At 57.0% G+C, this 17,910-nt stretch overlaps 1 protein-coding gene across 1 annotated transcript; it reads left to right on the top strand.

The window, feature by feature from the left end:
* Positions 1-141: 141 nt before the first annotated feature.
* Positions 142-17,302, top strand: HPN (hepsin). Its single transcript, XM_042969058.1, has 13 exons — positions 142-169; positions 722-791; positions 6,500-6,601; positions 6,694-6,735; positions 11,842-11,971; positions 12,045-12,167; positions 12,280-12,320; positions 12,578-12,743; positions 12,833-13,023; positions 16,035-16,130; positions 16,324-16,466; positions 16,649-16,813; positions 17,032-17,302. Exons 2-13 carry the CDS (start codon positions 776-778, stop codon positions 17,068-17,070), a joined length of 1,254 nt encoding a protein of 417 aa, XP_042824992.1. The 5' UTR covers positions 142-169; positions 722-775; the 3' UTR covers positions 17,071-17,302.
* The last annotated feature ends 608 nt before the right edge of the window (positions 17,303-17,910 follow it).

The raw sequence follows: 17,910 nt of genomic DNA, 5'->3' as shown, positions 1-17,910 counted from the left end.
CAGCCCCCCTCCTCCTCAGGTGAGGCAGCCAGGCCTAGCAGGCCCCACGCCGCCCGCTGCCTCTGCCTCCGGGCCACCGCTGCTGCGGGGCCACCATGCTCCTGCCCAGGCCCGGAGACTGACCCGACAAGGGCACTCTCAGCTCCGCCCCCACCTGCCGGACCCCAGGGTAAGGACCGGGGCCCTCAGTTCCAGGCCGGGACACGGGTCGCCTCATCCTCGCCCTACCTAGCGCCCACCTCCCAGCAGAGGGGCTCCCAGACGTCTCTCCAAGGACCTTGGAGCTCCAACCCCGGCTCCCTCAGACACAGGGATGGGGCCCCAGTCCCCGCCTCCCTCAGACCCGGGAGTCTGGGCTCCTACGCCCCTCCTCCCACATACCCAGCAGTTCAGAGCCCCCAAATGCCTTTTTCCCCAGGACCCAGGAGTTCAGGTCCCCAGCTCTCATCTACTCCCTCAGCCCCAGGAATTCAGACCTTCAGCCCACTCCTCACCAAGGCCCAGGCACGGGGGGACCCCAACCCTGCAAATCAGGCGTCCCCTGGCTGCTGGTCAGACACTGACCCCATCCTTGAACCCGGCCCGATCTGCGTCTGTGATCACGGCGTGCTCTGGCCAGGGCCCAGTCCCTCCAGCCTCCCTGGATGGGCGCCTGGGACTGGGGGCACCGGGGCTGGGCTCGGCTCCCCCAGGCCCTGCCTCTCGGTTCATCTCCCCACAGGTCCCTCCCCGGCCCAGGAAGTCAGCCTGGGAATCATTAACAAGAGGCCGTGACATGGCGGAGAAAGAGGGTGAGTCCCCTTTTCCTTGAGTCCCAACTTTGGCTCTGCCTGGCGCCCCTCCCTCTGTGCTCTGTTCCCAGCCCTCCACCCCCTCAGAGCCCCCTTGCTCTGGCACCCCTCCTGGGCCCACCCCCAGCCCCTTGTGAAGTCTCTTCCACCTGATTAACTATTAACCAAATTTTCTGTGGGGCTGTGCCACCACCCGCCTTCCTGCTACCCCATATGACCTGCCTGGCTCCATGCCTCAGTTTCCCCTCACACCCCAGTGATCTCTCAGCGAACCCTGGACCGTCTTCTCCTTGGGGCTAAGGTGGGAAGACCAGCTATCATGGTTAAGGACACCGACTCTGGAGCTAAACACACAGGCCTGTACTTGAACCTGCCACTTTTTTGCTGTGTGGTCTTGTACAACTGACATCGTTTCTCTGGGCTTCATTTTCCCCCTGGGTCAAGCATGGATCCTAATGCTACCAACCTACCTACCTGCCTACGTACAGGGGTTGTTGGGAGCTCGGAACACACACAAGGCACCACTGTGGGGCTTAGCATGTGAGACACATGCCATGAACTGGAGCGGTTATGACAGAGGTCGGCCGACTTGGCGTCCCCGGGACCCGAGACCCCCACCGATTCCAGACATTCCTCCCACCTCCCCGCACTGTGGGCAAAAGAGCAGAGGGAGGACTTTGGACTCGGCCAGGATGGATGGAGAGGGGAGAGGTCGCAGAGAAAGCACTCCAGGAACGATGGGGGAAAACACGCGCCCGAGTGGCTGGCACTGAAGGGCTCTTGGCAGGCCCCGGTGGGGGCTCCAAACAGCCCGCCTCTCCCTCAACCTCTTCCACGCTTGGGGGCCAGCTGGAGGGGCCCGATCAGGGGACGGCCTTTCCTGCCTGCCTCTCCAGTGGGGGCCGGCTCCCTCTCTTCCTCCTGCAACCAGGCTAGCTGGGTTTGGTCCCAGGTGGTGGCACTTTCTGGCTGGGAGGTCCCGGATTTATCCTCTCTGGTCCTCAAGCTTTCATCTGTAGCATGGAGATGATACGAAGACCTCACAGGGTGGCATGAGGGTCTGAACGGCAGGAAGGGCTGGCTGTGTTGGCTGAGACGATCAGTGTGGACACTGCCCTTGTGGGGTCTCAGCACAGTTGGCAGATCAAGCCCCAAGCCGCACGGCTGTGGCCCAGAGCGAGCCCAGGCTCGCAGTGGCTCAGGAGGGGGCACTCGTCCTGGCTGAGCAGGTGGGTGACGGAGCCTGGAACCTCAGGGATGGCATGTCTCCTGGGGTCCCCGGGCCCGGGGCCCCTGTGTGAATGAACCGGGGAGAAAAGCAGGTCATGCCCAGAGGGGTGGCCGGAGATGGTCTGGCTACAGAGAGAAGCAAGGCAGAGTGGGGCTCCAGTGCACCCCCGGGCAGCTCAAGCCGGTCCCGTCGCGGCGTCCTGCTGGCGGGGCTGGAGCCGGCAGTCAAACCTGGATACAGATGCTGAGAGGTTCTGGTTCTGCGCCGACTTGCTGGGTGACCCAGGGTAGGTGGCTGCGCCTCTCTGGGCCTCCTTTCCTCATCTGTACACTGGGGACGAGGATAATGATACTGTCCTTATTAACACCTGGTGCAAGGATGTAAGGGAAGTGCAGGACGGGGCTAGGACAGGGCTGAGAGCCATCCCTGCCTTGTGGCTGCTACATCTGTGTTGCTTTGAAGTGCGCCCAAGGCAGGCTTCTTGGTGCTCCCCGGGGAATCAGTTGGAGGAGGCGATACCCGGGCCGACACTCAGGATGAGTAGGGGAATAGGTAGGGTGTGCCAGGCAGAGGGAAGAGTGGCTAAAGGCAGGGGCTGACAAGGCGCTGGGTGTGCAGTGGCACATGGGTAATTCGGCTATTTCTGGAGGTGATACCGGAAGTGGAGCTGGGGCAGCGGTGAGGTGAGCAAGCCGGAGCCACGTCTCTTAGGACTATTTCTGCTGAAGGGCTGGCTGATGCCTTGGCAGTGCTGGGTCTCTCCGCAAGATGGCGCTGGTGGTTAGTCTTCGTTTCTCTTCTACTGACTTGTGTTTTACAAGTTCTGGGGCTTTTGACTGCTCTTTGGAAACTATTGGGTGTCTGATAAAGAAAGCCCCATAAGACTCTCTGGGAATTTGGGGAAACATGTTCAATCCCCGAATCTCTAACAGCGGCACCGCAGGGCTGAAGGTCTAAGACTCTGTCCTGGGGACACTGGGGAGCCATGGAGGGTTCTAGGTAAAGAAGGGACAGGATGGATTTTGTGTTTAGGAAGATCTTCGGGCTTCTGTGTGGAGGCTGGACCAGAAGGGAGGCTGAGCGCAGGTGGGGCTGGGAGCAGGGAAGGAGAGGGTGGACAGGAGATGCTCAGGAGGCCTGCAGGCTGTGAGCTGGCAAGCTGTGTGTGTGGCAGGGGGAAGCATCCTGCAGATGAGGGACAGTCCTAAGGATGAGAGCCTCTGACGGGACCTGGGGGTTGGGAGGACATTGAGGCCAGTGTCAGACCAGGAGGGTCCTGTGGGCGGGGACATCTACGAGGCTGCAGGACAGAAAAGGGAAACTGAGGCTGTGGAGGTGTGTGAGACAGATATGGGAGCAGGGGGCCTGAGTGGGGGGAGGCCATGTGCCACCCTATGGACTCCAGGTTTCAGGGAGTAAGAAGAGGGTCAGGGGATGGGGAAGGCCCCATCGGAGAAATGGAAGGAAAATCGGGCACGTGCCGTATCCCGGAGGCCAAAGGAGGGCCCTCCATTCAGGAAGTGGGAGCTGGGTAGGGTGAGGGCTGAGCCACGAGCCTGAGTTTCAAGCCAAGGAACCAAAGATGTCACTTGTGAGGGTTTGCAGCCAAATGGTGGGGGCAGAAGACCTGAGGTAGGGCAGCCTTACTGCCCTTGGGGGGCAGAGAGCAGTGCCTGTGGCAGAGGCTGGGCAGGCTGCCTCCCAGGCCCGGAGGCTCCCCTGCTTCCCGGGAATCAGGGCAAGGAGGCTGCCTCATGCCCACAGGGAGGACACTTCCTGCCTCCGCAAAGACGAGCCGTGAGGAGGCCTCTCACACAGGCGGACCCAGAGTGAAGACGCCTCCTGTCCCCCCACGGGCACCTGTTTTAGGGTTACTCAAAGTCCCCAGATCCAGAAGGCGTGGAAGGAGGTTCTTCCCGCCCCAAGAGACACGGGGTGGCAGTGCTTGGCACCCCGGCAGGCACACCAGAGCCTCCGGGGCCGGGCCCAAAGCCCTGACAGGCACCTGAAAACAAAGGGACCAGGACCAGCCTCATGGCTGCAGGGAGTCAAGACCTCCCACCGGAACCAGGAAGATGGTTGGGGGCAGAGTCGCCGGTGGGCCGGCGTGGGCGGGAGGCCAGGGTTGGCCTGGCCCACTGTGGCCTCTTTGGAGGGAGGGAGTATTTGTTTTCTCATGCCTTGACGGGAACTGCTGGCTTCTCAAATTCTTAAGACACCCAGACGCCGGCCGTCCCAGGAGGATCCTGGACCAGGCCTTGCGCCGTTCTGGGTGCTGGTCTGGCCCTGTGCCCACCAGCTGTACTACCACGACATGGAGGGGAGAGCTGGGAGCTCCTGCTGCCCCGGGGACGGCCTGCAGGTGCCAGGGACAGCTGGGCACACGCCAGGCCCTGCCAAAGGCTTTTAGCAGCCCTGCATCTTCGGCCCTCCCGCAATCCCTAGCCAAAGGGGTTGGCTCTTAATCCCCAGGGCCTCTGTCACACTGGGAATAAAACCCCCCTTCTCCTCAGGCTACTGGCCTCCCTGGTTGGTCCCAGCCTCAGTGCCTGCCTTCCCCCAAGCTCATGCCATTCTGGCCACATCAGTGGCCTCTCTCAAACAGATCATATGCTTATTTTTGCCTCAAGGATTTTGCCTGTGCTGTTCCCTCAACCCACAGCGCTCTTCCTTGAGATCTTTACATGGCTGGTGTCACCCTTCAGGTCTCTGCTCAAAAGTCCCCTCTTGGGGAGACCTTCCCTCAGCACCCTCCAGAGGCCACCTGCTGCCCTGACCTGCATTATTTCCTTCATAGACTTCGCCACGGTCTGGAAATGATTGAGTTTGCTTACTTGTTTATGTTTTCCCCTCAACCTTACACATATGAGAATGTGAGCCCCACGAGAGCGAGCATCTCACCTGTTTTGTTTTGGGATGTGTCTCCTGAGCCTAGAACGGGGCCAGGTACAGTGGATGTTCCAACAGGACAATGAATGAATAGAGCTCCATTTACCAATGAGAAAAGTGAGGCCCAGAGAGGTGAAGGGTATTGCCCAGGACCACACGGCTCTAATGATGTAAAAGCATTTATTGAGAACTTGTTCTATGCCGGGCATTATAGCACGGGGAGAGGTAGCATGGCTTAGTGGTTCTACACTTGGGCCCCAGCACCAAACGTGCCCGGGGTTCAGGACTCAGCACTGCCTCTTGCTGGCTGAGTCACCCTGAGCATGTGACTCCACTTCTCTGAGCCGTAGTGCTTCCTGCTTGAAGAATGGGAACCATAATTGAAATGAGGCCTGAGTAAGTGAATGCATTTAGAGCAGTGCTTGAGAAAATAAGCCTGTGATTAGAGTTTGGCTATTATTTAAGAGAACTTGAAAGTACTATTTTTAGGTGAGTGCTGGGAGGATGCCCATTAAATAGATGAGAAAGCTGAGGCTCAAAGAGGTGATGCCACCTGTCCAAGGTCCCAGGGAGGGAGGGGTAAGGCCGACATTTAAAATGTTTTTTAATATTTATTTATTTATTTATTTATTTATTTATTTATTTATTTATTTATTTATAGCATGGATTCTTTAACTCTTTTTTTTTTTTTAACGTTTATTTATTTTTGAGACAGAGAGGGAGCATGAACAGGGGAGGGTCAGAGAAAGAGGGAGACACAGAATCTGAAACAGGCTCCAGGCTCTGAGCAGTCAGCACAGAGCCCGACGCGGGCCTCGAACCCACGGACCGCAAGATCATGACCTGAGCCGAAGTCGGCCGCTTAACCGACTGAGCCACCCAGGCGCCCCAATGTTTATTTATTTTTGAGAGAGAGAGAGACAGACAGACAGAGGGAGACAGAGCATGAGCGGGGGAGGGGCAGAGAGAGGGAGACCCAGAATCCGAAGCAGACTCCAGATTCTGAGCTGCCAGCACGGAGTAAGACCAATATTTCAAAGTGGGGCTTGCGAATTTTCAAACTTAGGTTCTTACCCTCCAGGGGCACATTTGACCTTGGAGCTGGGTCCTGCGGGAGAGGTCTGGCTTTGGGAGAATACCCAAGGACGGAGGGACCGGAGCAGACTGGTGGTGAGGAAATGCCAAACAGGAGGGAAGTGAGCTGCCAAGGGGGCAAAGGTCAAGGGTCACAAGAACCTCTGAGAGAGTTATCAGAAGTGAGAGTTTCGAGAAAAGGGTGCAACACGATGAAGGAGATAGCAAAGTGCGGAAGCGCCTGTCATGTGTCACCGACACTGGGGAGGAGAGATCATTACCGGGCAGGAGTGCGGCTGTCCCGGCCACGCCCCTTCCCAGCGGGAAGCCTTGTGGAGCTGGACACCTGGTTGTCCACGCTGTAGGGGAGGGACGGCCCTAAGAAACTGGGCCCAGGGCATGGCAGGCTCAGGCGTGCTAAGTTAGCCCTGGGGGCTAAGAGCTGGCTCCGTGCCCAGACCCTGCCGTGACGAGGACAGGCCTGGCGGTGGCTCCAGCACGGTGTCTGTTGCAGGTGGCCGGACTGTGCCATGCTGTTCCGGACCCAAGGTGGCAGCTCTCGCTGCGGGGACACTGCTGCTCCTGACGGCCATCGGGGCAGCATCCTGGGCCATTGGTGAGAGTGGCCTCTGGGCCTCTACCCTCCCCTGCCCCCTGCAGCCCCCCCCCCCCGCCGCCTGCCTGCCCTCACCTCTACCTTCTCTGCAGTGACCTTTCTACTCAAGAGTGATCAGGAGCCGCTGTATCCGGGTGAGTAAAGCAGGCTGGGACCCTTTGGGAAGCCCTGGAGGACACATGTACCTGGTGGGAGCTCCAGAAAAAAGGTCCTGAGTGACTGCGGGAGCCTGTGCAGAGAAGTTAGCGGCGATGTTGTGCCGTGTGGAGGGCCTGCTCTGGGCCAGGCACTGTTCTAAGCACTTCACTTGTCTGGTGTCTCTTAGACTCTAAGTGCATGACCCGCTTGGTGCATCGTGAAATTAAATTAGGGAGTTGAAAACCGCATTTTAAAAATAGATTAGATTAGAAAATACCACAGCGTACCTCTCTCCGTAAGAAAAAGTTTTGTTAATCTTCTGTTTCGGTTTTACGAGAGTGGTACTGTTTATCAGTCCGTTTTACAGATGGGGAAACTGAGGCTCGGAGCAACGCAATGATTCGCCCCAGAAAGCACAGGTTCAGGGCTACGCTGTGATGTAAAATGTGTTCCTTACTGCGAGGCAAGGTCAAAACCTGTCTGAGGGGTGCCGTATGAATTCGGCGACCCATTCTAGTTCTTCTGGGAGGCGGCTGCTGTCATGACCCCCATTTACAGATGTGGAAAATGAGACCAGAGAAGACACACAGCTGGTAGATGATGAGGCCAGGAATAGCTGTTAGACTTGCCTGGTAGAGCTGTGTCTGCAGGCAGCTGAGAATGAATGGCCACACTAATAATAGATACAGACACTAAATGTGGAATGAATGGATGAATTTTCCCAGATGCCAGCCCCGGGCTGCCGTTCTGTGGCCCAGAGCAGCAGGAAGAAAGGGGAACTTAAGTGTCGGCATGTATTTTTCACTCCCGTGAGCCTCATCAATTCCATAAAGGGCTCTGCTCACGTCAAGAGAAGAAATGAAAATCCAGACAAGGGAAGCCTACGTCCATGTTGGTCATCATCTCAGCACTTGGCATGTACAGGTGCCGGGCGCAGGCCCCTGGGCTCTATGCTGTCACTTCATTAACCCTCCCCTAAAGCTCATTTTAATGTGGGGAGGCCGAGGCACAGAAAGGCCCAGTGATTTACTGCAGGTCTCAGAGCTAGTAAGCGGCGGGGTCTGGGATCTGAACCCAGGTAGCCTAGATCTGCTTTTGTGCAGAACAACTACACCTGTTGTTTCTCGAGAAATAGCCAAGCAACTCGCCATAGTGACGGCTAACATCTGCCAGGCCCTGGCTGTAAATTTTGCACCATACCCTGTGAATTTGGAGCTGTTATCATCCCCATTTTTCAGATGGGGGAAACTGAGGCCCAGTGAAGTGAAGACCACACACTGAATAAGCGGCAGGACAGAGGGGTCGTGCCCCTGCCGAAAACCCCTCCATAGCTCCCCACTGCCGCTGGGCTAAAATCTCAACCCGTTGCGGCTCCAAGGCTCCTAGGGTCCATCCCCCTCTTCTGCCCGCACCTCACGCTTGCGTCTGGCACTCGCCAGGGTCCACTCTCATGCCCTTGAAGAACCCTCCCGGTCCCACAGTCTTTGCTTATCACTTCTTTCCAGCTCACACCTAGAAGCAGTTTCAAGGTTCCGCACCGTCACTGCTGAGCTCTGGGGCCTCCTACCGGTCCTGCCCCGCCTGAGTCCCAATAGCCTCATCTGTAAGCGGCGAGGGGCGCGGGGGAGAATGAGAGATGATGGTCCGTGCAGTGCTTGGTTCTCAGCCACTTGGTAAATACTGCTTTTGTGTCTCACCTTCAGGCTTTAACGTTCCTGAGCAAGGCCTTCCTGCACCCCAGACCTCATGCTCCCCCCGACCCCACCACCATCCGTGTTGCCGCGGTAAAACTCTCCTCACACTGATAATTATGTACTTCTGGTGCATTTTAGGAGGGCAGGGGCACGTTGTTTGCTGTCCTAGACGGTGTCCTGCATCTAAGTTGGTGCTCAGGGAGTCTTTGCTTAAATGAATACACACAAGTTGCCAATGAACTACCTTGTTCTTGGCCTCCAGCTGGAAAGTAACTAAGCCGTGATTCAGACAGAGCTCCGGCCAACGTCAGCACTACTGCTCAAGTTATACTTGGGTTTTCCAAAACTGCTGGGAAATTACAAAACAAACAAACAAAGAAAAACAGACGCAAAACTATATCCCCACCTCATTTTCCTGGGATTTTCACACCTCTAACTATATCACACAATTTAGTAAGCCAGCCAGGTGACCCGGAACACATTTTTTTTTTTTCTTTCAAATAATTCAAACAAGAATAAAGAGTTGAAAAGTGAGAAACAGTGGCACAGAACGTGGCTTCAAAAATAATTGGAGGGGGCATTTGATATTCCCTCCCCGCATCTCCCCCAACCCATATCCATAAAGTGATCATTTTTTCCCTAAGGCCTCACCCTATCTGGAACACTTGGAAACTTTTCACCCCCAGCTGATGGTTTGAACCCCAAGTCTTGGTCTTGGAATGCGGGGTGGTGGGCGCCATCCAGCAGAGGCACCAGGCATCGCCTGCCCCCACCTCAGAGCAGGAGGCCATAATTAAGGCAGGACAGCCAGGAGGCTCTTAGTGCTAGCTGGGGGAAGTGTGCCCAGGGTGGGGCCGGTGAAAGTCCAGGTGAGACCCTCAGAAGCAGCAGTGAGTATGTAGGCTGGCAGGCCTGGGTTCAAATTCTTTGCTGGTTCTTAGCGGTAGGTTCCTGGGCAAGTATGTCCTCTCTGAGGCTCAGTTTCCCGATCTGCAAGATGGGCATAGAAGGGGTCTCTATGCCCTAGGATGGTTGTGAGATTCACAAGCCACCACCCCCCCCACCAGATATGACATAGCATAACATGGTCCAACCCACTGACGTCCCCCCGCTGTCACTGTTTGGCCCTCAGAAGGGAAGTGGCTGGACAGGCCGCCTAGGGCAACATTCACAGCTTGGGGTTTGGAGTGGCGAAGCCTGGGTGCGAACCCTCTCTGCTTCTCACTCACCCGGTGATGTTGGACAAGTCAGCCCATCTCTCCGAACTTGAGCCCCTCCTCTGACCAAAATGGGGATCTCTGTGGCTTTGGGGTGGTGTGGCAAGGCCCTGCTGTTGGTGGTCAGGGAGAGCACGAGGCATAGTGCTGGGCACCTAGCAGGATCTCAGCACGCAGCCCTGCCTCCCTTGTCCAGATCCGTGGGGCTATGGGAAGACCACTCGGCTTGGGTACGGCCTCGCCGGCTTCCTCCTGAGAGGTTGGCAAACTGAGTTTGCCCCAGATTTGGTTTCTTAGAATGTGCTCTGCCTTAATTATGGCCTTAGAATGCAGGAAGCTCGGGAGAAAAGGACCCAGGAGGTCACAGCTGGTCCTTCCCCAGACCTGCTCCCCCTGCCCCCTTCCCCATCCTGGTCAATGGCAGCTCCATCCTTCTATGGCTCAGGCCGAACACCGTGGAGTTGTCCTTGACCCCTGTCCTTCCTTCACAGCCACGTCCACTCTGCCAGCAAACCCTGTCCCTGCGACCCAGAGTCTAAACCCTTCGCCCCCACCGTCCCTGCCCCTGGCCCAGCTTCCATCCACCCCCTCCTGGACACCACCGCAGCCCCTCCCCAGGTTCCCCACTGCTCTGCTCCCGGCCCACAGGCAGAGGGAGCTTGTGAACCCCCGAGTCGGGTCAGGGCCTCCCGGCTCAGCCTCCCCTGGCTGCCCCTCTCTTCGGGGAGAAGCAAAGTCCTGGTGTTGACCCAGCCTACCTCCCAGCTCCTCTGCCTCTCGCTCACTCTGCTCCGGCCTCCTTGCTGGTCCTCCCCCACCGCACCCCCCACCAGCCTTGGGTTCTCTGTACTCGCAGGTCCTGTGGCCTAGTTCTCTGTTCCCTCGCCTACCTTCCCGACTCTCTCCCCTCCTTCAGATCTACATTCACACTGCGCCTCCTTAACGAAGCTCTCTCTGTGCCCGCCTATGGAAAATGGCAGCTTCACCCCGCACGCCAGTACGCCCCTGCCTCTGTCAGGCTTGATTTGTCTCCCCGGCTCCTTTTGTGACACACCATCTATTTTACTCATTTGTCCCTTTCATTCCCCGTCTCACCTACTGGCCTTTGAGTTCCACAGAGCAGGGGTTTTGTCTGATTCGCTTATTGCTTTGGCAATTTGTCCACTGCCCAAAACGGAGCCAGGCTGTGCTGAGGGGTAAATGTAAATACATACGCCTGAGGCCTGTGACCTGGCTTAGGTGTGAAAAGGGGTCCTCTGGCCATGTGGGGAGCAGCCTAGGAGGGGCTAAGAGGGCCTTCAGTTCTCAACACAACCGGCCCCAGACATGAGGAACCCCCCATGGGCTCTCTCCAGCCTTACTGTGTCTCCACCCCACCTCTTCTCACAGCTTGTGATGAGGTGTTTGGTTGAGTGACTTTTTTTCTGCTGTCTGTCTTTCCCACCCCTGGACTTGGGCTTGGTGAGGGCACAACCCAGGGCTGCCTAGGTCATCTTTGTGCCCCCAGCATCACCCCACACAGGACTGGGTACGGAGTATATGTCTAGTTAACACTTATCTGGTGGGTGAATGAATGAATGAATGAATACTACTTGGAGAAGTGCCATGCATTTTAGTATATTCAAGGCTTGGACAAGTCTTGCAGAAAGGATAGCTTTTCTTTCTTTCTTTCTTTCTTTCTTTCAAAAAAACTATAGGGTATCTAGATAGTTTGGCAATCTGATGTGTCAAGGGTCTTCAGGCTGCAGAAGACAAAAGGAAAAAAGAAACAAACTGGTTAAACAGAAAGGGAAATGATGAACTTACTTCTCCAACAGTTCTGGGGGTCTTGCAAGCCTGGCTTCATCAAGGGGCAGATCTTGGCTTTCCTCCGCGTTGGCTGAGTTTTCCCCTCCTGGGGGTTAAGATGGCCCCGGGAGATCCAGCCGCACACGCCATCCTCTCCGGAGCTCGCTGGAAACCACTTCCCTCTTCCCAAATGGCCAAGCAAAGGGTCAGACTAGCGGTGCATGTGCAGCCGGCTCAGGCAGCCCGGTGGCCACAGGAAGGTCCCCGGGTTCCCAGCCCATAGGGGCCCTCCAGCTCCTATTGGCTCCGCGGAGACCCTGGCCTGGAGCCCCGCAGGGTCGGGCGGGCAAGCGGGTGGGCACAGTGGGGAGGTGACCCAGGCGGCCGTCCTGTCGCCCTGCAGTGCAGGTCAGCCCTGCCGACGCCCGGCTCATGGTGTTCGACGACACGGAGGGCACGTGGCGGCTGCTGTGCTCCTCGCGCTCCAACGCCGGGGTGGCGGGCCTGGGCTGCGAGGACATGGGCTTCCTCAGGTAGCGGGCGGCCCTCGGGGGGTGGGCGGGCGGCGCGGGGCGGGAGGAGCAGGCCTGACCCCTGCCTGCCCAGGGCCCTGGGCCACTCGGAGCTGGACGTGCGGACGGCGGGCGCCAACGGCACGTCGGGCTTCTTCTGCGTGGACGAGGGGAGGCTGCCGCTGGCCCGGAGGCTGCTCGAGGTCATCTCCGTGTGGTGAGGAGGGCAGCGGGCAGGGGCGCCCACCCGCCCGCGGTCGGTGCCCTTTCTTCCGTCTTAATTGGCCTCTCTTTTTATTTCTGCCTCTGCCCCTGTCTTTCTCTCACAGTGACTGTCCCAGGGGCCGTTTCCTGGCTACCGTCTGCCAAGGTGAGACCCTGAAACTCAGAACCCTCTCCCTTAGGCCCTCCCCCCAAACCCAGAGCAGGGCCATGTCCCATCAGGCACCCCCCCACCCCACCCCCACCCCCCACTGGCCATATCCAACCCTACAAGGATGGAGCTGTGTCCTCTCAGACTCCCCCAGGATGGCAGGGCCTTGTCCCCATAGATCCCCAAGGATGGGGCTGTGTCCTGAGGTTCCAGGCCCTCCCGGGGCCCTCGTGACGACTCCGCCTCTCCCACAGATTGTGGCCGTCGGAAGCTGCCTGTGGATCGCATTGTGGGAGGCCAAGACACCAGCCTGGGCAGGTGGCCGTGGCAAGTCAGTCTTCGCTACGATGGAGCTCACCTCTGTGGAGGGTCCCTGCTCTCTGGAGACTGGGTGCTGACAGCTGCCCACTGCTTCCCCGAGTGAGCGTCCCGTAGCGCGGAGGGGGAGAGGCGACGTGGGACGGGCCGTGCCCAGGCAGCTGCCATCCTCCTCTCCTGTCCCCTGGCAGGCGGAACCGGGTCCTGTCCCGATGGCGGGTGTTTGCCGGAGCTGTGGCCCAGGCCTCCCCCCATGGCCTGCAGCTGGGGGTGCAGGCAGTGGTGTACCACGGGGGCTACCTCCCCTTTCGAGACCCCAACAGCGAGGAAAACAGCAATGACATTGCCCTGGTCCACCTGTCCAGCCCCCTGCCCCTCACGGGTAAGTCTGGAGATGAGCCTTGGCCTTGGGGACTCCAGAGGCTGGGAGGAGAGAGGACGGAGCCATAGGAATCCACGGGGGCAAGGGAAACGATCTTGACGGGCATGCGTCAAACAGGGATGACTGGTGCAGCCACTTTGAAAAACCACCCGGCAATTCCTCGAAAAGTCAAGCATGGAGTTACCATTGGGCCCAGCAAATTCCACCCCAGGGTACACGCCCGGTAGAAACGGAAACACATGTCCGCACAGAATCTCACGCACAGATGTTCAAGGCAGCTCGGTTGACGACAAGCAAAAGATGACAACCCACACGTCTGACAAACAGATGAACAGAGCGTGGTCCATCCACACACGAAAGGAGTGACAGGGTACCGACATAAGACACTCAGATGAGCCTTGAAAACACTGCTAAACCAAAGTCAGACACAAAAGGCCGCTCTATGATCCCGTTAAAATGAAATTCCAGAATGGGCAGGTGTGGGGACAGAGAAAGATCACTGGTTACCAGGGGGTAAGGGAGGTATGAGGTAGGGGCGAGGCTGGGGTGGGGAGATTGGGAGGGGATGAGTCAAGAATACAGGACCTCTTTTGTTCCAAAATGGATCGCCAGGCACCCAACTCTATGTGAACCCACTAAAAAGCCATTGACTCGTACACTCGAAGAGGGCGACCTGCATGGTGTGTGCATTACGTCTCAAAAGAGCTGTTACCAACAAATATAGTTAAGATGAAATAAAGAGGGGCGCCCGGGTGGTTCAGTCGGTTGAGCGTCCGACTTCGGCTCAGGTCATGATCTCGTGGTTCGTGAGTTCCAGCCCCGCATCGGGCTCTTGTGCTGAGAGCTCAGAGCCTGGAGGCTGCTTCGGATTCTGTGTCTCCCTCTCTCTCTGCCCCTCCCCTGCTCATGGGCTGTCTCTCCCTCTCTCTCAAAAATAAACATAAAAAAAAATTAAAATGAAAAAGATGAAATGAAGAAGGTTTTTAAAATAGATGAATCAGAGAGGGACTCAGAAGTTAGCCCCTCTGCAATTCTCTGGGGCATTTCCTTGCTGTCAGGGGGCAAGACTCCCCTTGGGGGCCAGGACCCTTCTCCAGGGCCTGCCTCTGGATTGAGAGCAGACCTTGGGCTTCCGCTTTCAGCAGGCCACAGTGTGGTGACACTAATCATAAAAACAATGGCCACGAAGTCGTAGTAATGACGACGATGAGCCTCCATCAGGCAACGGTACAATGATAATGAAATAGTACAATTAGCCCCCACGGCAGCCTGGGGAGGGTGGGTCCTCCTCTAATCCTGCGTTCCCACATGGGGAAAGATCCCGACACAGAGAAGGGAACTCTGCTCCAAAGTCCCGCAGCTGGAAAATGGCAAAGATCTGAGCCAAGCCTGCCTGGCGTGGGAATCTGTGCGTGTAACCCCCAGGCTGTGCTGCTGGGACTGTTTTGTGGTTTCTATTATACTTATTTTTATGCCTATTTTCTTTTGAATGGTCCGTGTTATTGGTTTTCCCATCGAAGGGGATGATGCACATTTTGCTTTTTTCTTTTGTTTTTATTTTCGAGAGAGAGAGAGAGAGAGAGAGAGCGCGCATGCACCAGTGGGGGAGAGAGAGAGGGAGAGATCCAAATTGGGCTCCACGCTGACAGCACAGAGCATGTGGGACTTGAACCCACGAACCATGAGATCGTGACCTGAGCCACCCAGGCGCCCCAGATACACTTTTTTTTTTTTTTAAACAAAGCCTTGTCTTTGGGGGTTACAAATACTGAAGTAAAGAAGTGTCCGTGGAAGCACAGGAGGAGGGGGTGGGAGTGGCTTTGGTTCGAGACACGAGGCCGAGGGGGTAACAGCATAGGATTTGGGATCAGATTCCGGGGCTTGCCGTCTGTGGGATCTTGAGTGTGTGGCTTCACCTCTGTCTGTGCCTCAGTTTCCCTGATCCATTAAATGACCGCCTAGGGTTTTTGAGACGATTAAAAGGGCAATGTGAGTAAAGAGCTTCGAGCGATGGCAGCACACAGTGAGCACCCAGTTCGTGTGAGCAGTCACTGCTTTTGTCGTTTATTACTGTGACTCATTCATGTGAGCATTTCCTATGTGTCAGATGGGCTGCTCAGTGCTTTGCCAGTTTCTCACCACACCCTCTGGGGGAAAAGATTATTCTGTCCATTTTATAGCGTAGAGCTCCGAGGCTCAGGCCCGTGAAGTCACCAGCAGGGAGCAGACAAACCCTCTGTGTGTGTTGTGCACGGCACGAGGACATCGCATCCCAGGGGCACCATTCTCACTGTTGTGGGCATAGACCTGTGTATCTACTGTGATGATTTTCTGGCAGTTGGAAGTCACGTATGTAAAGATAGGGATGCCTTTTCCTACTTCTCACAAAGGCACCCTCTCGGCAGGGGCTGGCCCTGTGGGCCGGGGTTAAGAACACCGGCTCCGGAATCAGGCCGACCTGGGTTCCAGTTCTAGCTCTGTCACGGAGTCGTTATGAGACTTTGGACGAGTGACTTGGCTTCATGTCCCTCCTCTGGAAATGGGCTAACGGTGCCCCTCCCCTCCCCCCCCCCCGGGCTGATGGGAGTTTGGAGGATACAGGAAAGCGCCTCATACCTCATACACGGTTAACTCAGTTGATGGCAACTCTTCCCGTGGTTATTTTAAAAGAACCGAGGAGGGGCGCCTGGGTGGCTCAGTTGGTTAAGTGTCCGACTTCAGCTCAGGTCACAATCTCACGGTCCGTGAGTTTGAGCCCCACATCGGGCTCTGGGCTGATGGCTCAGAGCCTGGAGCCTGCTTCTGATTCTGTGTCTCCCTCTCTCTCTGCCCCTCCCCCGTTCATGCTCTGTCTCTCTCTGTCTCAAAAATAAATAAATGTTAAAAAAAAAAAAAAAAAAGAAAAAAGAACCGAGGAAAGGGTGTACCGGGGCGCTTGAGGCCGCCAGACAGGGGTTTGGTACAAGGTGGGCCAGGCTGGCAGAGGCTGGACCGTGTGGTCTCTCTCACAGAATACATCCAGCCCGTGTGCCTCCCGGCTGCTGGCCAGGCCCTGGTGGATGGCAAGATCTGTACCGTAACCGGCTGGGGCAACACACAGTACTACGGTGAGTCCCGTCCTCTGTCTGTGGAGCCGCCGTCAGGGAGACTGAGCTGGGCTGGGGAAAAGCAGTCCGGCTGGTCGAATGCTTCTGGGCCCCGGGGCATAGGGACGCTGAGGAGCCTGGGCGGGGGGCACCAGGAGGGAAGGGGGCCGCGCACGCTCCCCAGCCTTGGCCAGCCTTGCCCGCACACCCCCAGGCCAACAGGCTGGGGTACTCCAGGAGGCCCGAGTCCCCATAATCAGCAACGATGTCTGCAACGGCCCCGATTTCTACGCGAACCAGATCAAGCCCAAGATGTTCTGTGCCGGTTACCCTGAGGGTGGCATCGACGCCTGCCAGGTGAGGGACTGTGTGGGGTAGCCCCTAGCCCCTGCCACTCCGGGGATGGAGACCCAGGGCAGGGGGCGGTCGGGCTCCCTATCTCAGGCCCAGGGGGCTCTGTGGCCACAGCCGCTGGCCATTCAAGAGGGCCTCCTGGATGCCCTCTCGGCCTCCAGCCAGGCCTCCCCTTCCCCCACCAGGGTGACAGCGGTGGCCCCTTCGTGTGTGAGGATAGCATCTCTCGGACGCCACGTTGGCGGCTGTGTGGCATCGTGAGCTGGGGCACCGGCTGTGCCCTGGCCCAGAAGCCAGGTGTCTACACCAAAGTCAGTGACTTCCGAGAGTGGATCTTCCAGGCCATAAAGGTGAACGTTGGGCCCAGATGGGAGCCAGAGGGCGGGAGTGTTTGGGACTCTAATGGGGAAAAGGGAGAAGGCGGGGTTTTCTGGAAACCTGTGCTCAGGCCTAGAAGAGGGCGGCCTAGGGAACAGCTGGATTTCAGAGGGCTTCTGGGGAGGGGAGGGGAGCTGTGGGACTGGGGAAACCTCTCAGTCCTCAGAAGCCCCCAGTTGTCTTTCCCCAGACTCACTCCGAAGCCAGTGGCATGGTGACCCAGCTCTGACCTGCGGCTTCTCCTTGATGTGCACGCCTCCAGGGCCCAAGTTCGCCTAGGTGGCTCCAGCCCCACCTGGTGGGGTTCACCCTGGGCCTGGAATGGGACATTTTTCTTCTTGGGCTGAGCCCACAGGTCCAAGGGTACCCTCCCTCCAGGCTCCTCTCTTCCACAGTGGCGGGCCCACTCAGCCCTGGGACCACCCGAGCCTCACCCTCCTGACCCCCATGTAAATATTGTTCTGCCATCTGGGGACCCCCATCTAGGTGCCCCTGATGACAGGATGCTCTTTAAATAATAAAGATCGTTTTGATTAACGTGGCCTCTGAGTTTGCAAATGGCAACAGCAATGAGGACATTTGTGGGGGAGGGAAGAGAGAAGTTAGGGACTGGCACAAATCAGGCAGGGAGCATTATCCTCCAGTCCCCACTGGCTTAAGAGAAAAAAAAATAATTGGTTCACTTAACTGAAACTGCCCTGGAGCAATCGGCTTCAGGTACTGTTGGATCCAGCTGCTCAAATACTTTTTATCGGGACTGTGCCTCATTTCTTCTCTCAGATCTACTTTTCTCCATGCCAGCTTTATTTCCAAGAAGACTCCACTACAACCAGAGACAGAGATGTCCCCCCCCTCAACCCAAATACAAGGCTTATCTTCACGGACCACTTAGCAGCCCCAGTGGAAAGGGAATTCTTAACCAGTAGCTACAGCAAGGTCCAGGCCTGGCTCTCTCTGGACAGATTCGGGTCATATCCTCATCCCTCATCAAGTCACTGTGCACGTAATGCATGGAGTTAGGAAGGTTGACACCCAAGAACTGTATGACTTGAGTATAGGGGGTTCCCCA

The sequence above is a fragment of the Panthera tigris genome, chromosome E2 (assembly GCF_018350195.1).
Source record: "Panthera tigris isolate Pti1 chromosome E2, P.tigris_Pti1_mat1.1, whole genome shotgun sequence".
Lineage (NCBI taxonomy): Eukaryota > Metazoa > Chordata > Mammalia > Carnivora > Felidae > Panthera > Panthera tigris.
This window is presented reverse-complemented; position numbering and strand designations above follow the sequence as displayed.